The sequence below is a fragment of the Mustela putorius genome, unplaced genomic scaffold (assembly GCF_011764305.1).
Source record: "Mustela putorius furo isolate JIRA1106 unplaced genomic scaffold, ASM1176430v1.1 tig00003983_pilon_pilon_pilon, whole genome shotgun sequence".
NCBI lineage: Eukaryota > Metazoa > Chordata > Mammalia > Carnivora > Mustelidae > Mustela > Mustela putorius.
Window position 1 is genome coordinate 6,497,667 of NW_025422123.1, and position 16,943 is coordinate 6,514,609.

The window sequence follows — 16,943 nt, forward strand, 5'->3', positions numbered from 1 at the left end:
CTACTCTGTTCCACTGGTCTATGTGTCTGTTTTTATGCCAGTACCATGCTGTCTTGGTGATCACAGCTTTGTAATAAAGCTTGAAATCAGGTAACGTGATGCCCCCAGCTTTATTTTTGTTTTTCAACATTTCCTTCGCGATTCGGGGTCTCTTCTGATTCCATACAAATTTTAGGATTATTTGCTCCAGCTTTTTGAAGAATACTGGTGGAATTTTGATTGGAATGGCATTAAAAGTATAGATTGCTCTAGGCAGTATAGACATTTTAACAATGTTTATTCTTCTGATCCAAGAGCATGGAATGGTCTTCCATCATTTTGTGTCTTCTTCAATTTCTTTCATGAGTGTTCTGTGGTTCCTTGAGTACAGATCCTTTACCTCTTTGGTTAGGTATATTCCTAGGTATCTTATGGTTCTTGGTGCTATAGTAAATAGAACTGATTCTCTAATTTCCCTTTCTGTATCTTCATTGTTAGTGTATAAGAAAGCCACTGATTTCTGCACATTGACTTTGTATCCTGCCACGTTGCTGAATTGCTGTATGAGTTCTAGTAGTTTGGGGGTGGAGTCTTTTGGGTTTTCATATAAAGAATCATGTCATCTGTGAATAGATAGAGTTTGATTTCTTCATTGCCAATTTGGATAAGTTTTATTTCTCTTTGTTGTCTGATTGTCTGATTGTTTATCTTTTTCAACATTTCCCTAGGAACTCGGGGTCTCTTCTGGTTTCAAACAAATTTTAGGATTGTTTGTTCCAGCACTTTGAAAAATGCCAGTGGAATTTAGATCGGGATGGTTTTGAAAGTATAGATTGCTCTAAGTGGTATAGACACTGTAACAATGTTTATTCTTCCAATCCATGAGCATGGAATGGTCTTCCATCTTTTTGTGTCTTCTTCAATTTCTTCTTCGAATACAGATCCTTTACGTCTTTAGTTAGGGCTATTCCCAGGTATCTTATGGTTCTTGGTGCTATAGTAAATGGAACTGATTCTCTAATTTCCCTTTCTCTATTTTCATTGTTAGTGTATAAGAAAGCAACTGATTTCTGTACATTGATTTTGTATCCTGCCACATTGTTGAATTGCTGTATGAGTTCTAGCAGTTTGGGGGTGGAGTCTTTTGGGTTTTCCATATAAAGTATTATGTCATCTCTGGAAAGAGAGTTTGACTTCTTCATTGCCAATCTGAACACCTTTTATTTCTTTTTGTTGTCTGATTGCTGTTGCTAGGACTTCTGGTACTATATTGAGTAATGGTGGCGAAAGTGGGCATCCTTGTCATGCTTCTGATCTTAAAGGGAAGGCTGTCAGCTTTTCCCCACTGAGGATGATATTCACTGTGGGTTTTTCATAGATAGATTTATGAAGTTGAGGAATGTTCCCTCTAACCCTATAGTTTGAATCATTTTAATCAGGAACGGATGTTGTATCTTGTCAAATGCTTTTTCTGCATCGAGAGGACCATGTGGTTCTTCGCTCTTCTCTTATTGATTTGTTCTATCACATTGGTTGATTTGTGAATGAACCATGCTTGCATCCCATGGAGTTTTGTTGCTACTATTAATGAAGTTTTTGTCAAATTGTATTTTCTAATTGTTACCTTTTCATTTATAGGAAGGCAATTAATTTTTATATATGGACATTGTTTGGTTCTGTTTATCATTAAATATTTTTAGGTGTTCAATATAAGCAATCAAATTGTTTGCAAGTAATGACAAATGTTTCCTCCTTTTCATATCCTCATACCTTTTATTTTTTAATTGTCTCTTTCCTAGCTAGAACTTCCAAGTATAATGCTTCAGACGTTCATTCTTACCTTATTCCTTCTAACATTTCACCTTCAAAATGTTTGCTGTAGTTTTTGGTTGATAGCCTTAATCACTTTAAGGCTGTTCACTGATATTTATAGTTTGATGAGTCTTTTCAAACTATGGATGAATGTTTAATGCTAAAAATAACTCTTCTGCATCTAGTGATGTAAGCATATAATTTTTCTCTTTTTAACTGTGACTGTTATGAATCACCTTCATTCATGTGACTTCTTATTTAGTATAAACTACTTCAGATATACAAAAAGATATATAAAGGGTACCTTGTAAACCCACTACTTAGCTTAAGTGAACACCATTATACCTACTATGTAGCATAAGAAATAAAACATTACAGATGCTTTTGAAGCCTGAACCTCTGTATAGCTTTCTCTAAATAAATCTCTTGTTAGCATTACCTAAAATTTGGTGTTTATTTTTCCCATGGCTCTTTTTCTTTTGTTATATACACTAAAATGTTTTCTAATGACACATTATCTTTCAATTCCCCAAATAAACCCAACTAGCTCATGATACCACGTATTAATAATCATAATGCAAAGTTCCTAAAAGAAGAATTGGCAGACTGATTTAAACTTATATTCTTCCTTCAATATTTGATAAACTTAAAAACAACATGGGGTCTGCTCCATCCTTCCTTTCTTCCTGTCTTCTTTCCCTCCTTCCCCACTTTCCTCCATTCTTTCCTTCCTCTTTCTCTCTTTCTCTTTGTCTTTCTCTCCCTTTGGTACCTCTGTTAGTACTAAATCTATTTAATAGTCATAGATATATTCATGTTTTTAAAAATTCTTCTTAAAAATTAAAATAATAAAATAAATTCTTCTTGCATTAGCTTCAATGTTGCTTTTAAAGGAAATTGTCCATTTTTGCTTTTAAATTTACTGCCAATAAAGTCATTCAAAATACCTTACTATTATTTTAAGCTATCTGTTGTACCTATGGTTAAGTCTTCTTTTCATTCCAAATACTGGGTCAATTTCTGCCTTCTTTATTCCTTTCTTAATTAATCTTTCCAGAGATTTGTTCATTTTATTAATAGATTAAAAGTCAACTTCAGTTTTGGTTACTCCTTTCTACTGTATCTTTGCTTTGGGTTTTGTTTTTGCTCATTTTTACACTTTTTAATTTCTGTCTTTCTACTCTTTTGAATTTATTTTAGTGCTTATTTTTCTAACTTCTTGGCTTGGGGTCCATTAGACCAAGGGAGTTTGTAAATTTGAACTTTGAAGTCATGGGAAGCAGAGGCTTAGGATTTAAAACTTGCAGAGAAACCAACTTTTGCTCCACCTGAAGCCCAGGCTAAGGCAGATAAGCTTCCCTAGCATCTCCCTATGCCAACTGGCAGATTTTTTCCTTTCTGGTTCACCCTTTCACCGGTTTCATATTGAGAAGCAGAGAACATATGTTCATTGCCCATCTTCCAAGGTTCCAGGGCTCCATATTTGATGGCTTTCTTACAATTCCCTTCATCCCTCTACTCCAGGACAACTGCAGCCTCAGCTTGGTTTCTGAGCCCTGGAGAATTCCCTTCACTCATTCAACCTCAGACATACATTTCATAAGTACTTGTTAAATTTTATATATAGGTAGGGTTCCTATTATCTCTGACATATTGACAGGACCAGAATTTCCAAAGAATGGGACACTGAGTATTTTGAACATGTCAGTTCTCCTGGAATTTCATTTAAATGCACAGGATAGGGTGGGTTTTGGTTATTTGCTTCTTTTCGAAAACATGGTCAGAATCATCCAGCTCTGCACAGTGAAAATTCTCAGACAGGAACTATGTGAGTTATTCATTTGTATCTCCTTCCCTTCACCCCCAAATTAATATTGATGTCATATTTTCTAGTCTGCTAAGGCATTCAAAGTAAAATATAACAACCAAATTAACTTCTGTCACTGAGCAGAAATCTCAAAACTAAGCCAACTTTCATGATTTTGAGATTATTACAATCATACCTCCCATCAAATTGCTGTAGAAACTTTGGAATGAGAGCCATCCATAGAAGATTTTGGCCCATGCTGAGTCACCACAGACTCTGGCCTCTTTATAATTCTTTTATCACCTTGTCTTACTGAGATTTGTAAAGAAAGCAAGTCAAAATCCTGGTGATCCTGATCTTAGAGGGCTGGTTTCATGTGTGCCATTGGATTCTGAGAGCTATATATTGGGAATCCCCTCCAAATTGTGTTTTGGGTGGTTTTGAGGACAAATTTGCAATTGTCACCTGTGCTTCAGAAAAGCTCTGTCCATAAAGTCATGAATAGTAATGTCAGTTTTTTGAAGCCATTATAAAAGAGAATGGGAGATAACACTTATCAATTATAGATTGTTTTGCACCAGAAGATATCTCTCTCTCTCTCTCTCTCTCTCTCTCTCTATATATATATATATATATATATATATATATACATATATATATATATATATAAAACAAATCTTACTTTATTTCTTATTTAGATTCAATAAGCCAACACATAGTACATCATTAGTTTCAGATATAATGTTCAATAATTTATCGGTTGCATATAACATCCAGTGCTCATCAGCTCATCACCTCACAAAAGAAACTGGACCGTTTTCTTACACCATACACAAAGATAAACTCAAAATGGATGAAAGACCTAAATGTGAGGCAGAAATCCATCAAAATCCTAGAGGAGAACATAGGCAGCAAACTCTTTGACCTTAGTTGCAGCAACTTCTTGCTAGACACATCTCCAAAGGCAAGGGAAACAAAAGGAAAAATGAACTATTGGGACTTCATTGAGATAAAAAGCTTCTTCACAGCAAAGGAAATAGTCAACAAAACTAAGAGGCAACCCACAGAATGGGAGAAGATATTTGCAAATGACATATTAGATAAAGGGCTGGTATCCAATATCTATAAAGGACTTATCAAACTCAACACCCAGAAAACAAATTATCCAATCAAGAAATGGGCAGAAGACCGGAAAAATAATTTCTCCAAAGAAGACATAGAAATGGCCAACAGAACTATGAAAAAACACTCAGTGTCACTTGGCACCAGGCAAATACAAATAAAAACCATAATGAGATACCCTACACCAGTCAGAATGGCTAAAATTAACATGGAAGACCTCAATATTTATTCAATTAACAGCTGTCAGCTTTGATTCAGATTTCTCTCTTCTTTACATATTTTGCAGTCATACATCAAACACATGACAATGCTCACCTTTCTTCACATTCCTCAAGTAACTTCAAAGTCTCTCTAGCCTAATTTAAAGAAAAAAAAAAACCCCTCCAGCATTTAATATGTTTATTTTCCTTCAATTACGCTCTAATTTTTGTCTTCAGGCTAATGACTCATGGCTGTCTTTCTCGGGTTGTTCTGTGATGCAACAGGGCTGTTTGCTGGGGAGGTGGGGATGGCAGAAAAATTCATCCTATGTGTTTCCTTCCATTTGACTCAAGCCTTTGAATTCCAACTCCTTCTTCCAGTGGGGGCACTGTGTGTTGCAGGTGTCTGAGCAGGGTCTGTGCTGGAAAGAGACCCTGCATCACCCACTTGGTTTCTCCAGAAGAGATTTCCAGCTGGGCAGCTCAAGCTCCGGAGACAAGCGGGGTAAAACAAATAACCCCACTATCCTTTTAACCTCCTTTGCCTCTATACTTCAGCACAATGATTTCAGGGAGACACGGCAAACAATCAGAAGGAAATAATTAATATGGGTAACAGTGAATTTAGAAGGTTATTATTATTATTATTTTGGAATTTGAGGAATTTATAAATGAAGCACTGTTGGTGAGATTTCACACCCTTTTTATAATGCATACTGCTAAGCCTACACCAGCTTATGTTCTAGAGAAAATTTTTAAAAACTGAGTGATCTGGAAAGTAATATAATCTTAATTTGGGAATGTATAAAATTAAAATATTTTATTTCTACATTTTCAATGTTGGCATAAGTTGATTTTATGTTGTATTTCATTTAGAGAAGACTAACAAAACAGAGAAAAAACATCTGCATTTAAAATGAGGATCTGAGTCATGGAACTTGCAAATATTTTTGCTTTAAAAAAGCACTCTGATAGGAGTGCCTGGGTGACTCAGATGGTTAAGCATCTGCCTTTGGCTTAGGTCGTGATCCCCAGGTCCTGGGATGGAGCCCCACATCGGGCCCCCAGCTCAGTGGGGAGTCTGCTTCTCTCTCTTCCACTGGCTCTCCCCCTGCTTGTGCTCTATATCTATCTCTGTACCTCTCTCAAATGAATAAATAAATAAATAAATAAATAAGCACTCTGATAAAGCAGGATTCATTGTTGGAGAACTAGAAGTTTAGCTATTTTTCCATGGACCCAACTAATGATTAAGTTTTTTAAAGACTTGTTTATTTATTTTGAGAGGGATAGAAAGTGAGGGAGCAGGAGGAGGGGCAGAGGGAGAGGGAGACAGAGAATCTCAAGCATACTCCCCACTGAGCATGGAGCCCAACATAGGACTCAATCCCTCAACCCTAAGATCATGACCTGAGCTGAAATCAAGAGTTGGATGCTTAACAGACAGAGCCACTCAGGGACCCCACTGATTAATTTTTTTCTAATCTCTAAAATAAGCAGCAGGGAAGTTGTACAAAATACGGTTTTACTTAATAACCATTAGAACTTCGTTTTCCTCTGTTAGCTTTTATAGAAGATGGTCTATTTTTATTATTATCTCTAGAAACTTCAACTGAAGTTTTCTGAAAGGCTACCACCTGCATGTAAATAGAACTGGCCCTGATCAAGTCCCATGCATCCTCAGGACTCACTGCACTATCTCAGGAGCGGACTGAGGGGACTGCAGCTGCCAGGTCCTTGGGTCAGACTGTCTGTACCTAAATCCCGGCTCTGCCACTTATGGGGGCTGTGACTCTCAGCAAGTTAGTTAATATTTCTGGGCCTCAGTTTTGTCATCTGTAAAGCAGGGATGGGGATGACATCTACTCTAAAACTTGTTGTGAGAATTCAATAAATTAATAGGTTTCTAATACTTAGAACACTGCCTGGTATGAAGGATGTGCCTCTTGAGTTTTGCTAATCTTTAATCCACTTTGATTTTTCTTCCAACCTAGTAAGTTCAAAGTTGCTTACCAATCTGGGATCGATTTCTTCATTAAGAACAGCTTCATTCTTTATGAGTGCCACTCGTTGTGCAAATCTGCAGGTAGATATTGACTCCTGTAAAGCAAAATAACTCCTTAAAATGTTATGGCTTAGAAAGATAACCCTTCATTTTTGTTCACAGAAGAAAGAAGCACATCTAAAGAGTGATGTGTATAAAACACAATGAGGGACCAAACCTCCAAATGAGGAAGTTTTGCTCTAGAACATCAGTTTAATTAAAATTTTATTTTGGCCTAATAAAATGATCCATGGTAAACAGGTGGGAGATCATGAGGTCCTACATGGCAACTTATGTTATTTTTCAACTACTGATCTATGAAACCAGAGCCCCATATAGAAATCATAATTATGGCAGATACTATTATAACCCACAAACTTGAATGACTACAAAATAAACATTTGTAACAGGCCAGAAAGAGGCTTTGCAAGACATCTTAGAATGCACTTAGGGGTTGGCCTCGTTTTGGAAGATGTCCTGCCACTTCTTATTTTCCTCTTCTAGAGAAATTCTGGATCCTAAGAATTGGACTGCAATACATAAAACATGAAGTTGAGTCTAAAGCAACCCAGGAAAGTCAGTCAGTAGCCAGGCCTTGATAAAGTATCCTGTACACTGAACTCAGTGACAGGTCTAGGGACATCTTAGTAATCAAGAGCTAAACAGAAAAGCAGCTAATGGATCTCCTTTCTTATATCCTCTGGCCAAGATAACTAACCCAGCAGGAGGCTTCCCAAAATCTGTATCTGAGCCTTCTTCCCACCATCCTGGACTGTGTGAAGTCCATTCTCAAATGGGGGTAATTATAATGCTGGCCAACCAGCCAAAGCTGTGAACTCTGCAGGCTTCACAATTTTATTAGGCCAAAATAAAATTTTAATTAAACTGATGTTCTAGAGCAAAACTTCCTCATTTGGAGGTTTGGTCCCTCATTGTGTTTTACATCTCAAAGCATACCCCAACCTGGCTGAAAAGATGGAAACCCTCCCGGGACCTTCAGTGCCATCTCAGACACTGGCTACTGAAACTCAGACTGAGATCTCTGGAAAGAACCAACATACGTCAATATTCCTTTTCTCTAAAGAGAGTGTTGCAATCATGGTTGTCATGCAGTTCCCTCCCAAACTGTCCCTTAGGACACTGGTCATCATGGAGTTCCTGTAGGGAATGTGTGCACGGTGTTTTTCGGAAAGAGCAATGATCACCTGTGGTGTGGCAGAAAAATAATGGCATTAGATTAACAGAAAATGCACATCTTACGCTCAGCTAAAATGCAACTGCAGTGAAAATTCAAACAGAAATCATAACTGATTGCAGGGTGACATCTAAAACCTAGGCTCATAATAAATATTTTAACATGATTTGGTACACTAATGGTGAAGATGGAGGGAAGTAAACTTAACAAAAACATACCACTGTGAACACTGTAATTTTTGGAGAGAGGATATAACTTGGCATAGAAAAGGATACATTATTATCCTGTCTTTGGCCATTGGAATATTCATGTAAAACTCAAGAGTAAATCATGCCAGAGTTTTAAAATCCCCACCAAAATTGATTTCTATGACCCATCTTCAAGGTAGAAGAGGCAGAGCAGTAAAGAACTATGAGAGACAGTAGGGGTTAGTGATGGAGACCCAAGAATCTGGTATCACATTGTCCACGTCCAAATTCTAGCCTTACTAGGGCATGTCACTCAACATCCCTGCCTCAGTGTCCTCAACTGTAAAACAGAGAACGGATAACAGCTACCTCACAGGGAGTTGGAGTGACTGAGTTAAAATGCACAAATTTTGAGAAGCAGCTAGCTAGCTCAGTGCTGTGTGAATGGCTGCTACCAGTCTAAGTGATGGGGGTAAGTTTATGTTGGGTCAACTAAGTCTCACTCATCTTACTCTTCATTTAATAGGAAGGTACCAGCTGGATGAAAGGCTGCTGCCCAAAGGGAGCCACTAGGGCTTCAGGGTTTCCCTGGGAAGATGAACCCAGTGCTAGGATGTCCATCCCAAGCATCAGGAACAAGGCACCCACAGATGTGACTTCAGAGGCATCATGAGGCCCAGACCCTTGAAAATTACCTCGGCTAACACCTACCATTGTTCTAACCTTCCCTCCCCTCAGGTGTGTAATCCCCACCAACAGAACTTCTTCTACCCTCCTGGTTTATAAAACAAAATTGTTTTCAAAGGCTGTTTGGGGCAAAAACACATAATACCACAGGTCCTGCTTTAAATTCATGACCACAGATTTTATTTCTCCCAAAAATTACTGATCATTTCTCTCAAAAATTACTTCTCCAATCTCAGAAATGAGGATTTCATATTTTATCATTTTGTTTCAGACCTCCATCCAGCCTTCCCTCCCTGCCTTTAGTCTTAGCTTGATTGTCACACACCCTTCCATTAGAAGGGAGCAGCCTGACCAGAACCATCTCCCGTCCCATCATTAAATGTCCCGCTCTGCTCTTCCTGTGTCACCAAACTGCTCCTTCTAAGGTTAGCCCTTCATCCTCTCCCTCTTCTCTTCTCACTTACCTTGCTCCTACAATTACCCCTTTACTTCTTTTTTTTTTTTTTAATTTCTTTTCAGCGTAACAGTATTTATTGTTTTTTGCACCACACCCAGCGCTCTATGCAATCCGTGCCCTCCTTAATACCCACCACCTGGCTCCCCCAACCTCCCACCTCCCACCCCTTCAAAACCCTCAGGTTGTTTTTCAGAGTCCATAGTCTCTCATGGTTCACCTCCCCTTCCAATTTCCCTCAACCCCGTTCTCCTCTCCATCTCCCCATGTCCTCCATGTTATTTGTTATGCTCCACAAGTAAGTAAAACCATAGGATAATTGACTCTCTCTGCTTGACTTATTTCACTCAGCATAATCTCTTCTAGTCCCATCCATGTTGCTACAAAAGTGGGGTATTCATCCTTTCTGATGGAGGCATAATACTCCATAGTGTATATGGACCACATCTTCCTTATTCATTCGTCTGGTGAAGGGCATCTTGGTTCTTTCCACATTTGGTGACCATGGCCATTGCTGCTATGAACATTGGGGTACAGATGGCCCTTCTTTTCACTACATCTGTATCTTTTACCCCTTTATTTCTGCATCAATTTCTCTCTCTCACCTGGATCATTCCCATCCTGTGTGTCCTCTAGTCTAAAAACCAAGATGGCTCTTCCTAAGGTTTTCAGCAGTCCCCTGCTGTACCCAAAGTATTTATGGCCATCTTATTAGACTTCTGAGTCGAGTAAGCATTCAACACAGGTACTCTCTGCATCCTTTTGGAAACACTTTATTCATTGGTAACCAGGACATCACATTTCCCTGGTTTTCATCTTTTCTCAAACATTAGTTAATGAATGCTTCCTTTCCTTCTTCCTAAGTTATAGACATTGGAATACTCCAGGGTTTCTCATTCTTATCTATACTCTCTCCATATGGAATCTCATCCAATCCCCTTAAATACATATATACACATATATCCTGCTATCTCCCCAATTTATACCATCAGCTTCCCCCTGAGCTGCTCTCTCTGTGGCAACCCTAAATCTCCACTTGAATGTCTATTCTTGACCTTCTCTCCCCTCTCCACACGAATCTGATTCTTTTCTGGGTTTTAGCCATCATTACTGATGGCACCACCATCCACCTACTGGCTCAGGTCAAAACCCTGCACATCATCCTTATTTCCCCTCATTTCTGACATCTAATCCACTAGTTATTTCTATTCGTTTTACCTAAACAGCATGCCCAGAATTGGGCCACTTTTCCCACTTCTTCTGTCACCACTCCAGGTCAAGCCTCCATCACTCCTTCCTTGGACAGCTATACAAGGCTTTGACTTATCCTTGTTTCTCTTTTTGCCCACCACACCCCTCACCTCCCTTTGATCTACTCTCTGCAGAGAAATCTTTACAAAATATAAGTTACTTCAAGTCACTTCACTGCTTACAACCTTCCCGTAGCTTCCTGAAACACCATAATGACCCAACTCCTGCATGATCTAGTCCCTGTCTACCTATCTGTCCTCATCTTCTATTGTGCTTTCCTTTCACAGCCCACATTGGCCTCACTGTTCCTCCACCATAACAAGACTGTCTCCACGTCACCACCTTTGAATTTGTTCTTTTTACCTAGAATATTCTTGCCCAGATTTTCATATAGCTTCCTATGTCACATCATTTAAATCTTTGCTCAAATCTTGTCTCCTTACAAGGGCTTTCACTAAACACCTTGTCAAATGTAACCTATCTCCAGGATTTTAATCGATTTCATTTTTCTTCCTGTTCTTATCACTATTTGAAATTCTATTCACTTATTTACCTTTTTTTAAAAAATCTGCTCCCTCACTTGGCTTTCAGCTTCATTAGGCCAGAGATTTTGTTTCTCTCATTCACAATTCTACGCCACCATCTAGAGAAGTGTCTGGCCCCCAGTCTATGGGGCAGAAACTACATTGTCTTTTTACTCCATTCTCAGGATAACCCCCATTCTAGTTTCATTCACTATGAAGTTACACTTCCTAGTCTCTCTTAGGAGACCTAGCTCCATCAAAAGGACACCTTGTGTGGGGCTGGGAGGTGAGTGATGAGAGGTGGTAGCCACAAAAAGGAAGATCAGATATATAGGAGAGAGTGGTGGTGAAGGCATCTGGTTCCTTCGAGGTAGCTGCAACAAACTTCTGGAATCCAGGACTTACTGTCCTGGGTGCCAAGGGCGGAGTTCTGAACTGCCAAGAGCAGTTCAGTGCTGTGGCTGGACTGTCTCCTGTTTGCTCTGCTCTAGGTTGTGTAGTATCCAAGCCCAGTTTTCTAACTTTTCTTGCGGTTCTTTATGTTTAATAAACTCTACATTGCTTAAATCAGCTACAGTAGGGTTTCTGGTTTATGATAAGGAAATCTGACAAATACAACATGTGTTTGACACCGTTATGTGAAATGAACAAATAAATGAGCAGATTAATTAGCTTCACCTAGGAAGATAGTGCAAGGGTCAACAGTATGGAGTGAGATTTGGTGGAACTGAGTTTCAGTGTAATTGGAAAGGAAGTAGGGAACATGGCAGACCCAAGTCTGAGTGGCAAGGTGGTAGCAGGGAATGCTGAGCAGAACTCCAGACCCTCAGAGCTAAGAGGGCAAAGGAAATACCTCTAATAATTAAGGCAGGCCCAAATACCAAGCCAAACCAAAGAGAGGTTGGTCTGATAGATGTGTGGGGAGGGTGGCATAACTGCTTATGAATCATAATTAAGTGTCTGACAATGCTCTAAGTACTTTGAAATTCTTTCATAAAACAAATGTCACTTTTTTTTTCCTGCTCCAGGAAACAATATTAATACCTCCTCTATTCAGCAGCTTTATGACAACTTAGGTGACATAAAAGAGAATATGCTTATTAAGCTTCCCGCTGATAGTAAATTCAATGGGGTTAGTTAATTTACTATTGGTTGCAGCAACAGAAAATGTAACCCAAACTGGATTTAATCATAAGGGAAATTTATTGGCCCATGTATCTATAATAGGAAAGGTTTTAGGTTACACATAACCCAAAAGGTCAGTGCTACCACCAAGGATTTAGTTTTCACCAATATCTCTGCTCTACCTTCTATGTTGTAGAAGTCTGCCTCTCTTCACAGCCACGGGATGGCTGCCAAATATCCTTATTTATAACTGATGTGAGAAAGTTCTCTAATCATTAAATATATACCCTGAGCTTCCCTAGGGACCAGCTTGGGTCATAGGCCCATCTCTGAACCAATCACTACAGCCAAGTCTCCAATTGGTTGAGACTAGTCAAGGTCTACTCTTGGAGCTGGGATGGGCTCATGGCTGCTACTCTTGCAGAGAATGTTGTAGAGGAAATTCCAATGCCCTTTCCAGAAATGGTTCTAAAATGGTTCAAGAGAATAATTAAAATTCCAAATGTGATTATGGATTGGAAAGCATTGTCTTTAGAATTGGGAAAAATGAAAGCAGTTCATAATAAAAGAATGAACCCAGGACTTAGAGGCAGAATCTAGCTGCCCCACTTGTGCAATTTTAGACAGATCTCTTAAGTTTATTAGTCTCTGTCTCCTCACCTGTAAAAGTAGGATTAGAATACCTGCCTATCTCAGAGAAATGTTTTAAAGATGAATAGAGATTGTTTCTGGGATAGTAAAACAAAATGCACTCCATATAGCAGGGGTATCCAGGCTACGTTCTTTAGGATCCCTCTGGACACTTGTTATAGCCCTATAAAGCTAGTCCTGGGCCATTTCTCTAACAGAGGGCCCTGAAAAGGCACCTTCTCAGCTCTAAAGGAGCCTGGGAGTATCAGAATAAGTCTAGACCCCTTGGAGAAGATATAGATCTTCAGAGTGACCCAGAAATGGCCAGTATTCGGGAAAGAGGCAAAGGTGGATTATTTTTTATGGGGATGCTTTGGGCTCTCTAAATTGGGCCAGAACCAAATGATCTGAATGTCACAAGCTAAGGAGATAGTTACACAACCTGGATTTTTAAAAAAATGTTTATTCCCATTTGGGATTTCATACATAAATATAACAAAATGTTCCTGAAGACATTCTTTAAGCAACAAAGAATGGAAACTCACATTATACTTAATATCTCCAAGTACCTAGAAACTATTCTTAGAATCAGTCACTCAGATTACTATTTAATGAATTGAAGAGATTTTCTTTTAAAGAGCTCAGAAGCACATGGAAAATTATCCTCTGAAAACTGACAATGATTTGGAGTGGTTACAACTGTCATTGGCAGCATTCGTTTTTCTCCTCAACACACACATTCAGTGGAAGCCAAGTGGAAACTGAAACTCTGAAGAAATCCTGCTTATGGTGGATAACTGGTTGAAGGGAACCCGGATTCTGATTTCTGTAAAGGCAGAGAGCAAACACACTGTTCCCAGTGGTTTCTCACTTGATGTTTGGGCTGACAGAGAACAAAGGTCACACCAGGAGCACTCGGTGAGGCTAATGGTTAGAACAAGTATGCATGTCCCCTTCCTTTTCTTCCATGCACTTAATTTCCAGGGCTGATATGCACCCTGTTATTGTGGCTTAAAATTTTTTCAAGGAGACTTTTTGGAAAGAGTACCACATACACAAGGAAAACTCCAAAACCAACAGTACTCTGACAAACAGAAATTTATTTACTGATAAGTACAGTAAGGGGCATGCAACTCAGAAAGTCTGTAAGCTGCGAGCAGATGTAAGGCCCACAATGATGGCCAGAAGGACAGTGGCAGTTCTGCATGGAATTTCTATAACCAACATGGGCTAATAAGTGTAAGAGAGGTTACCAAACTATTTCTTAGGACATTTCCATCTATATACTGAAACTAAGATGGAGAGGATGTAATTAATTACAAACATTTACATGAGTTGCTGAAACAGCATTTATCTGACCTTATGTAAGGATCTGTTTATACGTGTTGCTCCTTCACTAGATAACATGATAGCACCATTTCTCAATGATGCATTTATCCTCATTGTCTGACATAATTCAAGCACTTCACAGACAGTTACAGTTTGTTGAATGAATGAATGAATGCAGTTAAACTAAAGTGTGTTACACTTCCAGTCTCATTAGCCACAAAATCAAGTTCTGCATAAAGAAAACCCGGGTATAAAAATCCTTGAATTCTATTATTTTATTAATAGTATCTGCCCCCTCTTTTTATTACTCTTATTCCCCTGTACTCCTTGGTTCTCCCTCACTTATCTCTTTCTGTGTGAAATTCCAAAATTTCGCTGTGACCCACCTATTTCCTTATTTGCCACAACTCCTAGATTTACTCAACCCCACATATCTATGTCCATACCTGCAGTTTTCCATATTTCTGTCCCTCTTTTTTTGTTGTTGTTTTGTTTTGTTTTTTAAAGGATTTTATTTATTTGACAGACAGAGATCACAAGTAGGCAGAGAAGCAGGCAGAGAGAGAGAGAGAGAGGAGGAAGCAGGCTCCCTGCCGAGCAGAGAGCCCGATGCGGAGCTCGATCCCAGGACCCTGGGATCATGACCTGAGCCGAAGGCAGAGGCTTTAACCCACTGAGCCACCCAGATGCCCCTATTTCTGTCCCTCTTAACTCTGATGCTAATCTTTCTCCCCTTCTCTCTGTTATCTTATGCTATAACCTCTAGGAAAACCCTTGTAGAGTAGTGTAGGTAGTTAGCAGCTAGAATCATGCATTGGGTACATATAAAACAGATAGTTGACATTCAGAAAGCCAAAGGTCAATGACATGTGAGTATTGCTGTGGCCCTGGCTGAACTGAGCCCCTGGACTGGAGCTAAGGTTTAAAGGACTCCCAGTTCCCACTGCCTGACATGCTCTAACCCCAGATCTGCCTGGTTCTCTCCTACTTGTTCTTTGAGTCTCTGTTTAATATCAGCCCTGAGAGAACTTTCATTCCCTTTGCCCTGCTCAGCCGAAGACCGGTCCCCCATTATAAGCTCCCCTCGCCCGTTGGCCTTTCTCTGCACAACTCACCTGGATAGCAGCCAAGTATTTAATGACTATTTATTCCATGCACATATCCCTGCACCAGCCCCTGAGACCTTTGGTGCAAGGACCATTTCTACTTTGCTCAGCACTATGCTCCAGTGCCTGGTGTAGTCCTCAGCATGATACTGCTCCTTACAAATGTTCGTTAAATACATAAATTCATTATACAGAAAATCAAGTGCATAGAGCCACCAAGATTACTCACATGAGGCTGATGTTGCAAGAATTTTGAAGAGAAGAGATGTGGGGAGAGGAAGAGTTTTAATGAGAAGTAGCAGCTTGCAAAGGTTGTATAGAATGAAGGGAGAGGATTAGGGGCAGAATGTTTTCCTTGAGTGATAACAATTGGTGGAAATTCTGATTTAACTAATGAATATAATTTTGTATGAACAGATGGGCATAATGGGAGTTAAAGCAGACAGTGCTACCATCAGAAACAACTAGGAATATTTCTTTGAAATAAAGCACTTTGAATACAGTCCATTATGTTTTCATATCAGGGTTTTATAAATGTTCAATTAAGAAAAAGCTCTGTTAAGCAAAAGTACTACTTAATATTTGAGCAAGAACAGCTAGGGAAGGCTGAGTCTTGTCAGAAACACTAAAATCATCTGAACACATGCAGGCCATTAATCTCTGGGTCCTGCCTTACTGGGGTTCATTTAGTCAGAGCCTAACTGCAGGCACCTTGTTCAGATACAGCTCCCTTAGGTTTCTCTCAATCTGCTTTCTCAGCCAACTTGACCATTAGAAGCATTTAACATCAGGACAATATCAGTCTCAAAAGGGTTCATTAGGCAGTAAAAGAAAAGAGGGGGGAGTTCTGTTTGTTTTTTCAAATCTTTTAGCCTCCAACACTCATTAGCAAGTCCTTCTGCCTTGCCAATATACTCTGTACTTCTCCACTCCAGTTTTTGATCATGTTTCTTCCCCCCCCCCCCCGCCTTAGAATTTGGAAGTAGTTGCCATCTTTAACATTCAACTCACAGCACTTTACTCATGGAGCTGAAAGAACTTGAGAAATCATCTAATTCAATATGCTCATTTTAGGGGTGAGGATTTTTTTTTTCTGGAAAATTTATTTAGCTAAATTCAGATGAGCTTTCTTTGCACTTGGGAGATAAATTCAGAAGTCAAAAATAGAGCATACACTGGGGTAGACTGCAGGAAATTTGGGGTAAGGGCTGGAAGGGGAAGCTAAAGCAAAGAGAACTTTCATAGAATCACAATCACCAGCTAGATGAAGTCACCAGAAGCTAAAAAGCTATTAGTCATCTTTAAATTATGTTCCCACAACAAATCTACTAGCCTGAAAAGACAGGCCATGGGAGGCCATTTATAACCTATATTCACACCCATTACAAATTTTATAACAAAAATAATAAGGTATAGTGAGAGAAGACGCGGGCTTTGGAGCCAAGCAATTCAAGATTCAAATCCTCATCTCACCATTAACTGGTAACCTC

The 16,943-nt window shown here is 39.2% G+C and overlaps 1 protein-coding gene across 3 annotated transcripts in view; it reads right to left on the minus strand.

Moving 5' to 3' along the window:
- Nucleotides 1-16,943, minus strand: part of KIF6 (kinesin family member 6) — a 454,418-nt gene that overhangs the window by 284,061 nt on the left and 153,414 nt on the right. For all 3 annotated transcript variants that reach the window (XM_013062608.2, XM_013062612.2, XM_013062603.2), the window contains 2 exons: nucleotides 8,026-8,169; nucleotides 6,934-7,020 (listed from right to left, as the gene is read on the minus strand). In XM_013062608.2, the coding sequence (XP_012918062.1) occupies nucleotides 6,934-7,020; nucleotides 8,026-8,169 (231 nt within the window). The remainder of the gene's footprint in view (nucleotides 1-6,933; nucleotides 7,021-8,025; nucleotides 8,170-16,943) is intronic.